General features: G+C 48.8%; 1 protein-coding gene across 1 annotated transcript; it reads left to right on the top strand.

Moving 5' to 3' along the window:
- Nucleotides 1–68: 68 nt before the first annotated feature.
- Nucleotides 69–10511, top strand: Bysl (bystin like). The gene is made up of 7 exons (XM_075980881.1): nucleotides 69–333; nucleotides 4397–4559; nucleotides 7737–7875; nucleotides 8106–8239; nucleotides 9010–9170; nucleotides 9314–9416; nucleotides 9863–10511. The coding sequence occupies exons 1-7, from the start codon at nucleotides 69–71 to the stop codon at nucleotides 10206–10208; spliced, it is 1311 nt and encodes a 436-aa protein (XP_075836996.1). The 3' UTR covers nucleotides 10209–10511.
- Nucleotides 10512–10893: the final 382 nt, after the last annotated feature.

Raw genomic sequence — 10893 nt, 5'->3', positions numbered from 1 at the left:
CAAGCGCACTCATAGCTTTAAAGCCGGCTCCCCACGTGTAAACCTTGTGGGCAAGTTTTTCTAGAAAAATGCCCAAATTCAAGGTGGCCCGTGGGGCCGGGAATCAGGAGAAGCATGCACCTCTGGCCGAGCAGATTCTGGCTGGGAATGCGGTGCGCGCAGGAACCCGAGACAAACGGCGAGGTCGCGGGGTCGAAGAGGAGGAAGAGTATGTGGGACCCCGGTTGAGCAGACGGATCTTGCAGCAAGCCCGGCAGCAGCAGGAGGAACTCGAGACCGAACATGGCACTGGAGACCAGCCTGCAAAACCGCGAGAGCGCTCCACGCGGCTGGGTGAGTGACAGGAGGTGCAGTGGTGGGTTGGGCTGGGTTACCGCAGTCCATCCGGATACTGGGTTGGAATTAAAAAGAAGAGGCAGCTTTTCTTTCCCGCGTGGTCCTTCACTTCCACCTCTGGCTTTCGGAACCTCAGAGTTAAGCCAACAGGAAGTGACCGCGCACACCAAGTTCTAATATTTATACTCTGGGCTTTTGAAGTATATGTGGGCTACTTGAGTTAATGCTTTTAACTGTGCTAAGAATTTAGGCAGTCCTAATGCCAAAATAAACAAGATACTCGTCCCTGCTGTAAGCATCAGAAATCTATCCCAAAGCAGAGAACATTAAGGATAGAGTAATATGTTCCAGCCAGGAGCGGCGGTGCTCGCTTGTAATCCCAGCACTCGAGAAGCTAAGACAGAAGCCCCTCTTGGACTATATAGTAAGTTCCAGATCAGCCTGAGCTACATAGTATAACCCTGTCCCTCAAGAGAGTGAAAGAAAATGAATATATTCCTATTCAAAACAAAACCGCTATTAATTCTCCAGGGCAGGTATCCCAGGTTTCGTGCCTTTCTAACTAAGATCCGGAAAGCAAACGGGAAATGTTCCAGTATCAGAGGAAGGCAAACACTGTGCTTTAGAAGTGCGAGGGCCGCAGAAATGAGTGAAAAGTGCTTGATACATGTCTCATTGGGAAGGAACTGTTGTTGATCTCCGGTTGCTTAGTTTTCCATTCTTTTTTGTCCCTAAAGCAGTATTGAGATAATTGATTATGACTTTAGGGCCGTAGTAGCTTTACCTGCTTTCTTTAGGTGTTCTGAGGTAGGGTCTCATGCCCAGGATGACCTCAAACTCCTCGTGTAGGTGACAATGGCCTTGAACTACTGATTTTGCCTCTGGTTCCGAGTGGTGGCATTATAGATGTTTGGTACCACACCTGCCCTTAAAAGTTGTTTTTTTACTTTTTATACTTTGTTTCCTTAATTTGCTCCTGCTGACCTTGCACTTGCTCTGTGACCAAGGCAGGCCTGAGCTGTTGGTCCTCCTGTGTTGCTGTCAGCGGATTTTCAGTTTGAAGCCATCTGTTTGATGACTACTCCCAGCGTTTTCTTCCAGTAAACAAACATCCAGCTGTCTGCCTGACATCTCTCCGCTTGCTCCATGGAGTCTGTTAGCACATTAGCCTTCCCAGACTCAAAGCAGAATCTTGGCTCTTCATTCTACATCTGATTAGTCAGTGAACCCCGATGATTTTGTCTTCAGAATATATCCAGAACCTGGTCACTTTCCATTAACATCTTCCTGTTTAAAGGACCACGGTCTCTCCCCTTAATTACTGGGGTAGCATCATAATTGTGTTCTGTAACCTCTGTAGTCCACTCAACAGCCAGAGATCAACACACTCTGCTTGGCCCACCTCTGCTGTTGGTCTGAACACGAACTAGGGAGGTGATGAGATAGTTCATGTGATAAAATATGTGCTTTGAAAGGCATGAAGCCCTGACCTCCACCCACGGCAGCTTGTGATCCCAGAGCTTCTAGGCTGAAGCCTAACCAGCCAGACCCTGTCACAAAAAAAAAAACAAGGTCATCAGATGCTGACGAATAACACCGAAGATTCACCTCTGCTGCACACACGATGCAAGAGTGCGCATGCATGCAGAACTAAGATACCTACCTCACAGATGCCGACAGCCATCTCTTCCCTGTTCGTTTCATAACACTTGCCTTCTTTTGTTTTTTTAACATTTAATTTATTTTGTGTGCACTTGTGTGCCATGATGTGTAGAGAGCAGAGGAAAACTCTCAATAATTTGGTCCTCGGATCTTAAGAAAGCTTGTTCGTAGCTGGGCAGTGGTGATGCACACCTTTAATCCCAGCACTTGGGAGGCAGAGGCAGACAGATCTCCAAGCTTAAGACCAACCTGGACTACGTAGTGAGTTCCAGTCAGCTGGAGCTACACAGAGAAACCCTGTCTCAAAAAAAAGGGAGGGAGAGGGTACACTTGTTCTTGCAGAAGACTGGTGTTTGGTTCCCAGTATTCACAGGGCAGACCACAGCTCTCTGTATCTCCAATCCCACAGGATCATGTGCCCTTTTCTGACCTCTTTGGGCATCAGGCACACTTGTGATGAACAGCATACACATAACATAATATATATAAATCTAAAAACAAAATTTTTAAAAAACGGTTCTCACTGGACGTGTTATGCACGCTCTTCTGAGCTATGTATACCCTTAGTCCAGTTCTGTTGCAAATGATCTATTGTTGTACGGTATTTCTACTCCTTTGGTTTGTTAGACTCTTTTCCAGGTGCTCTGCCAGCTATGTGTGATGTTTCAAAAGTCAGCCAGGTGTGTTGGCACATGACTATAAATCCTCAGGAAACAGAGGCAGGCAAATGGATATCTGTGAGTTTGAGCAAGCTCCATGCCAGCCAAAGCTACATGGTCAGACCCTGTCTCTCAAAAAAAGTCAAGAGTTCAATGTTAGGCATTGTGGTACATGTTTATGATTCTAATACTTGGGAGGTGGAGACGGGAGAATCAGGAATTCCAGGTCATCCTTGACTGTATGAGTGAGTATTGCTGAATAGAATATTTAACTGTGTAAAGATGTGTTACTTTTGTTTGTGTTGCAGAGTAATTGTCTAACTATCTAAAAATGTATTGGATTTATATAACTATGTAAAGATGTATTGCTGTTTTGCCATGCAGCCTAAGGTACCTAATCGGTCTAATAAAAAGCTGAATAGCCAGTAGCTAGGCAAGAGAGGTATAGGATGGTCTGGGGTGCAGAGAGAAAAAAGGCCAGCCCAGCATGGACCTGCCAGCCGGACATGGAAGAAGCAGGAAAACAGGATGAACAGTACCTAGATAAGGTGAATGAGCCTCAGGGCAGCACATGGATTAATAGAAATGGGTTAATTTAGGTTAAAAAAAAAAAAAGCTAGATAGAAAGAAGCCTAAAGCTGAGGCCAAGCATTCACAGTGTCATGTCATGATTTGGGGGCTAGGGGTCCAAGTGGGTAACTTACGTGTATTGGTTGATTAGAGGCTGAATACCACTGCCTAGCCTTGGGGCCTTCCAGGTTGGCTGTACCTTTTCTTTCTGGCCCTATGGTCCCATTTCTGGCTCTGACTTTTTAATGCCCAACATTCTGATAGTATTAAAGTCCTTTTCTAGGACATGAGACCCACTGCTGCTCTCACATCGCCCATCCAGAGCCTCATTAGTCCAGGGGCACCTACTGCCTCTACCATCCTTTTAGTGTTAGCGCAGGATTCAGCTCTACCGTGCAAGCTGCTGGTGGGGAAGAAGGCGCAGTCGGGATCCCACCTGCCTGCTCTGGCTACATCAGCTTTTCTGTCTTAGTTTGAACTCAGTGCAGTGATAGTGCTGACTTCTTTTTGGTTTTTTGAGACAAGGTTTCTCTGTGTAGCCCTTGCTTTCCCAAAACTCATTCTGTAGACCAGGCTGTTGCTTTCCCAAAACTCATTCTGTAGACCAGGCTGTTCTAGAACTCACAGAGATCCGCCTACCTCTCCCTCCGCCTCCCGAGTGCTGGGATTAAAGGCGTGCGCCACCACTGCCCGGCAATAGTGTCTATTTCTTGAGGTTATCTGACTAACCAGGTTACATGTGTGTAGATCTTTCTAGATTACTGGGAGCAGCATGTCAATCATTATTTACTGGCATTACTCTGTTTCATGTGTTGTATTTTATCTCTCAAGATTCCAAGTCTTGCCAGGCAGTGGTGGTACACGCCTTTCGTACAGCACTTGGGAGGCAGAGGCAGGCAGGTCTCTGTGAGTTCGAGGCCAGCCTGGTCTATAGAGTGAGTACCAGGAGAGGCTCCAAAGCTACACAGAAATCCTGTCTCAGCCTCTCCTCCCACCCACCCCCAAAGAAACATGCAAAGTCTCGGAAGACAGAAAGATAGTTGGTAACTCCGTGCTCCTTCCTTTTTGCACACGTGTGTCTCCAGCACCCAGGCATACGGTACATGGCAGAAGTGAATGGACTCAGAAGCCCCTGCCCTCTGTGCTTACCATTTTATCTTCCTCTTTAGGGCCGGGAGTGCCACAGGATGGATCTGATGATGAGGATGAGGAGTGGCCCACCCTGGAGAAGGCAGCCAAAATGACCGGGGTGGACCACCAAGCAGAGGTGGTTGTGGACCCCGAAGATGAACGTGCCATTGAAATGTTCATGAACAAGAACCCTCCAGTCAGGTAGGGCTGCTTAATTGTTGGGACAGTGAATCCTGGTAGAAAATTCCCACAGACTAGTAAATACCCTGGCCAGCTTTTGGTTTGAGCATTGTCAGCTATAGAATACCAAACCTTCTGAATGGGCGTGACTCAGACTCCAAATATCTCCCCTTTTGTCCATCCAATGTAGAACTTCCTGGATTACCCAATTCCTTTTAATATCTGGAGTCCATTCTGCTGTGTTTGTTCTTGTGTATTGTTCTCAGATCTTAGGTGTCCTTTAATTCGGGGCTTTCAGTCTCACCCTGGCATTTGGGCTGGGTTACTGTGTGTGGAAGCTAGAACCTGAGGCTCCTCTGACATCTGCTTCTAGATACCAGTGGTGATAATGAAAAATTATCCCAGGCATTGCTAAATATCACCAGAGGGTAAAACTGCCTCCAGGTAGAACCGCAGATTCATCTTCATCTGGTATAAATGCTGCTTCTAAAGCATGCAGGTATTTAGGCTGCCTCTGGTCAGATTCTTGAGCAGACATATCTGGCCCAGTGGAGGGGAGTGAGTTTAGGTCAGAAGGCCCTCAGCCAGTTTATTCTGACCCTGCATAACGTGGCCTTCCTCAGTTCTTCCAAGTGTGGTGTACGTGAAATGATGAGCGGCTTGAATGTATAGAATGGAGAGGAGCCCTCCCAGACGATGTCTACAGCTCTAATAGAGGTCACAAAGTGTGTATCTGGGCCATGTGCCTGTCCCCAGACAGCACTCGGGCCCACCTCATATCTGCTCTTTTGTGATTCTGATAAACTTAGCAGAATACGTTTCTATAATTTGCTGTTAGTGACAAGACAGTAGAAAAAGAGACTCAGAATTCTGAGCACTTCTGCTGGCATCTTCAGAAGCCAGGTCAAGTTCTTTGAGAACACAGCCATCAGGCCGTGTGATCTAGGGCACACTGGAGGCACTGGGAAGCAATGTCAGGCCCTGTGATCTAGGGCACACTGGAGGCACTGGGAAGCAATGTCAGGCCCTGTGATCTAGGGCACACTGGAGGCGCTGTGAAGTGCTGTCAGGCCGTGTGATCTAGGACACACTGGAGGTACTGGGAAGCTCCCAAACTAGAGGTTGAAAGACTGAAATCTCACCCTTTCCCTAATAAAGCCTTAAGGCCTTAGGTGGGTTGTTAACCTTAGAGTCTCAAGTCCTACGTCTATGTCTGGAATAAAAGCACCTCCCATCAGCCACAGTGGTGGCTCACACTTTTAATCCCAGCACCCGGCAGAGGCATCTACAGCCAGGACAACCCAGAGAAACCCTGTCTCAAAAAAATCTGTGTCCTACAGATCATAGAACACAGATGCCATCAGCAGACTATAATCTTCTATGGTGGTAATTATTTTTTGATTTCTTCCTTTTACTTTATTGTTGCACAAGGAGGGTGGCCCTTTGTTCCCTCCCTGCCACCTGGCTAGCTTACAACTGAAATAATCATACAGAAATTGTATTCATTTAAACACTGCCTAGCCCACTAGCTCTAACTTCTTATTTGCTAACTCTTACATATTAGTTTAACCCATCTCCATTAATCTGTGTATTGCCAGAAATTGTATTCATTTAAACACTGCCTAGCCCACTAGCTCTAACTTCTTATTTACTAACTCTTACATATTAGTTTAACCCATCTCCATTAATTTGTGTATTGCCATATGACTGTGGCTTACCGGCAAGATTCTAACCAACGGCCGTCTCAGGCAGGAGAACCATGGTGTCTGCCACTCTGCCCTTCTTCCCAGCATTCAGTTCTGTCTACCCTGCCTACCTAAGTTCTGTCCTATCAACTAGGCCAAGGCAGTTTCTTTATTCATTATCCTATGAATGTATGTACATCATGAGCATTCCTGGTGCCCATGAAAGTCAGAAGAATGAGAACAGGAGTCACAGCCACTGTGTAGGTGATGGGAACTGATCCCAGGTCCTCTGCAAGAGCAGTAAGTGCTCGTAACTTCTGAGTTGTCTTTCCATCTCCAAGCCGTGGTAATAATTTTGAATCCTCATTTGATAGCTTCTGTTTAAAGAGGCTGAAATGGGGAGGCAGCAAGAAGGCTCAGTGGGCGACACATGCTTGCTACAGAAGCCTGGTCCCTAAGTTCAGTCCCCGCAGCTTACTTTAAGGTGGAAGGAGAACTCGACTCCACAGAGTAGTCTTCTGACTTCACATGAGCACACACAACAATAACAGTAAAGTTTTCAGGGTAGTTGAAAGAGGCTGAGAAGAGGGTCGTTGACTTAAAGACTGGTTTCTATGATGGAAGGAAGGTGTTGCTGTGGTAGCCTCCTGAGTGAATGAAGCTGCCTGGATAGAGATGCGTGTCACACCCACGAGGCCAGAGCTCCAGTTTGCACTCTGACAGTGCTCCCCATTCTGCCTGCGGTGATAGGTGTGTTTGAAGTAGGCAGCCTAGGGGGATACACACTGACTCTAGACTGGTAGTTCTGAGTGGTGCCCATGCAGTCTCGGATTTCACCCCTTAGCTGACTGGGCAAGGTTTTCCTATTACTGTCACCACTTCATAGCTAGGAGACTGAGGCATAAAGGAGTAAAGTGACAGGCCCAAGGTCGTACAGGGGCAGAAGAGTGACACCTGAGTAGACTGGCTTCAGAGTGCAAGGACCTAACCTCCACACCACTGCTAGCTTTGTCCTAAACACGGTGACGTCCAGGTCCTTCGCTCTCTGCAGCAGTCTGTGGTGGCTAAGTGGGCATGTTGAAGCTACATATCCCAGCGGGATCGCAGGTTGTCGGCATCCGGGGAATTGTAAGTTGTTTGCTTCTAAAAGCACTTATGCTAAAACTGAAACAGTAAGAGACTGGTGTGGCCCCATGCAGGGATGACATGCAAGTTTGTGGAGCATCCCTGTTTTGTTTTGGGACTGTTTTGTGGCTTTCGTTTTTCCCTTTGAGATAGGATCTCACTGTGTGGTCCTGGCTGACCTGAAATTCCCTATGAAGGCCACCGTACTGGCCTTAAACTCACAGAGATCTGCCTGTCTCCAAGTGTTGGGATTGAAGACTTGTGCCACCACGGCTGGCTGGATGGCTTGTTTATTCCTTCTCCCTCTCGCCCTTCCATGAAAGGGTGAGGGGATGTTAAAGCTTCCTGAAAGTGACCCTACTTCTTTGTCCCTCCCCTGTCTCCACAGGCGCACTCTGGCTGACATCATCATGGAGAAGCTGACTGAGAAGCAGACAGAGGTGGAGACTGTCATGTCAGAGGTTTCGGGCCTGCCCATGCCCCAGCTGGACCCCCGAGTCCTGGAGGTCTACAGAGGGGTCCGGGAGGTAAGGGTTAAAAACAGGAGGGTTCTCACACATGGCACCTGACTGAGGTAGAATTGGTCGGCTTGGGCTCTTGCGCTGCCTCTTACCTGGAAGTCACTAAACTCTGGTCACCTGAAAAATGAGTGTTTTTGGATTGTTCTGAAGGTAAGGTGAGGCAGCGCATGAGAACACAGTGAGGGGGCCAGGACCACAACCATGGGTGCTGATGACTTTACCTCCTTCGTCCCCAGGTGTTGTCTAAGTACCGCAGTGGGAAACTGCCCAAGGCTTTTAAGATCATCCCTGCACTGTCCAACTGGGAGCAAATCCTCTATGTCACTGAGCCCGAGGCCTGGACTGCAGCTGCCATGTATCAAGCTACCAGGTAGCATGGATGGGCTATGGTGGCTGCCCTATGGGACAGGGTGTGGGTGCGCAGGCTCTGCCTCCCTTAGCCATGCCATGGGCCAGCCCATCCCTCTCCCCCTTATTATTCTCTTAACTTGTCCTCTTGCTTTGTAGAACAAAGTCCTGTGGTACACTTCTATGAGAAGGGCTTAGATAGCTTCCACGCTATGGCCTGGTGTGGGAGAACAGCTTGAGAACTCTGATTCTCCGGGTGATGGCAGGCCCCTCATGATGGGGAAAGGAGAGCAAGTAGCTGAGAGGCCAGCAAAAACTGGACTACGGGTGCCTTGCTTAAATAATGCACAGAACTCCATGGGTTCAAGCCCCAGTCCTTGTAAGAAAATATTAGGGTCTGGGCAGGTAACTCGGTGGGTTAGAAATCCTGGGTTCAATTCCCAGCACCCACATGGTGGCTTCAGGAAGTTAGATTTCTCCTGTGGTGTCCATGGTACCTGGCATATATATGGTGCACAGACATAATGCTGGCAAAATACCCACACACATAAAATAACAAAACAACACCAGGGAGACAGTGCATGCCCTCTGTTTGGGTGTCATCCTATATTGCTGACCTCTTCTCTTTAAGCTGACCGGGATGTGGTCTGCACACAGCTCCCATATACAGCTCTCTGAAATGATGTCCCCATATCTTACTATAAAACCTCTTGTGTGCACCATCCACAGTGATATTTAAAGGGCCAGGCAGGACCAGACTGTCTTGTGACTTGGAAACTCCCACCCTGCTAGGATTTTTGCCTCTAACCTGAAAGAACGCATGGCTCAGCGCTTCTACAACCTTGTCCTGCTTCCCCGAGTACGAGACGACATTGCTGAATACAAACGGCTCAATTTTCACCTCTACATGGCACTCAAGAAGGCCCTCTTCAAGCCCGGAGCCTGGTTCAAAGGTTAAAAACCCAGGAGTTGGGGAGAAAGGAGGGGTCAGAGGTCCTGCTTGACAAATGGCTGTATTCCATTGGTGGTCCTTAGATTCAGGGTGGTTGGGTACTGCTTCATTTCCCTTACCCCAGGATTCCATGACTCTGCCTAGGAATCCTGATCCCACTGTGCGAGTCTGGCACTTGTACCCTCCGAGAAGCCATCATCGTGGGCAGCATCATCACTAAGTGCTCCATCCCTGTGTTGCACTCCAGGTAGTGTTGGCGAGGTGGAAGGGGACTGGCCAGTGTGGAGAGCCATGTAGTAGAGAGGCCAGGACTTGGCAAGACTGGCTTTTTAAACCTGTGTGTATGATTACTTTAGTAGAAGAGAAGGTCTTCAAGAGCAGGGTCCTGGGACCTGGTGCATAGTAGGTGTTCAGTAAACAGTTGAATGGTTGCATAAATGAATGGACACCTAGGAAGAACGTGTGATAAAGGTGGGGGCGGTGAGACATTCAGACATTGGCTGTGGCCAAATACAGGGATTGCTTACTATCCAAGCTGGACGCAGAGGTGTGGGTGGAGAGATGGGCTAGTGAATCCTGGAGAGGAGTCGTGAGTAGATGAGGAGCCTGTGGCGACACCTTAGACATGCTGTAGGTAAGGCTCAGTCTGGGGAGACTTTCCTCCGTGACCCATAACTCCACCTTCCCTCCTAGTGCGGCCATGCTGAAGATTGCAGAGATGGAGTACAGCGGTGCCAACAGCATCTTCCTGCGCCTACTGCTGGACAAGAAGTATGCATTGCCCTACCGTGTGCTCGATGCCCTGGTCTTCCATTTTCTGGGCTTCCGGACAGAGAAGCGCCAGCTGCCTGTGCTCTGGCACCAGTGCCTTCTGACACTGGCACAACGCTACAAGGCTGACTTGGCCACAGAACAGAAGGAGGCCCTCCTAGAACTGCTTCGCCTGCAGCCCCACCCACAGTTGTCTCCTGAAATCAGACGTGAGCTTCAGAGTGCAGTCCCCAGAGATGTGGAGGATGTTCCTGTCACCATGGAATGAGAACAGTCACCACTCTTAGTCCAGGGGGCATGGGAGCTGGTAACCAGGGTGTAAAGACCTAGGTCAGGGCACTGAAGGGTTACGATGGCATCTGTGGCTCCAGCCCTGGGCAGGAAGACTGAATCTGGTTGGCTCTCTCTGCCATTCTAGGCTTTGGTCCCTGCTCACTTACGGGAGCTAACAGGAGTTACCCCAACTCAGTACGCCCGCAACCCAGCTGGCACTTTCTTTAAGGGCTGCTCTCTCTAGTTACTGTGTTAGCTCCCTGGGGTGCAGATAAAACAAAGGCAGATATTTATTGGAGCTCTGTGTTTTGGTATAGTCCCTGGAGGTTCCTGCCTCCCCCGTAGCTAGAGGTGAGAGGAGTGGGTTCTTAGTTTCCACAGAACCCTCACCCTGCCCCTTATTCTTCACAATTGTCTGTGTGTATGTGAGTGCCCCGCCGACCACTGACATGACATTCATGGGCTCCTTTGGGGGCACACCTCCTGCTGCCGCTGCTGCTGCCGCTGCCGCTGCTGCTGCCGCTGCTGCTGCTGCTGCCGCTGCTGCTGCCGCTGCTGCTGCCATAGAGCTGTCCATTGGAAAGGTGACAGCCATCACTGTCAGTGAAGACTGCAGGAGCAGACCCTTTCTCAAGCAGACAGCAGCAGAGTCAAAGTCCAGCGGTTTCTTCCTTGCTCTC

The sequence above is a fragment of the Microtus pennsylvanicus genome, chromosome 7 (genome assembly GCF_037038515.1).
Source record: "Microtus pennsylvanicus isolate mMicPen1 chromosome 7, mMicPen1.hap1, whole genome shotgun sequence".
In the NCBI taxonomy this organism is placed as follows: domain Eukaryota; kingdom Metazoa; phylum Chordata; class Mammalia; order Rodentia; family Cricetidae; genus Microtus; species Microtus pennsylvanicus.
This window is presented reverse-complemented; position numbering and strand designations above follow the sequence as displayed.

Coding starts and splice junctions, on each gene's coding strand:
- Bysl (XM_075980881.1), top strand. CDS start 69: ATGCCCAAATTCAAGGTGGCCCGTGGGGCCGGGAATCAGGAGAAGCAT. Junction 334..4,396: donor AGAGCGCTCCACGCGGCTGG/GTGAGTGACAGG, acceptor CTTCCTCTTTAG/GGCCGGGAGTGCCACAGGAT. Junction 8,240..9,009: donor GCCATGTATCAAGCTACCAG/GTAGCATGGATG, acceptor CCACCCTGCTAG/GATTTTTGCCTCTAACCTGA.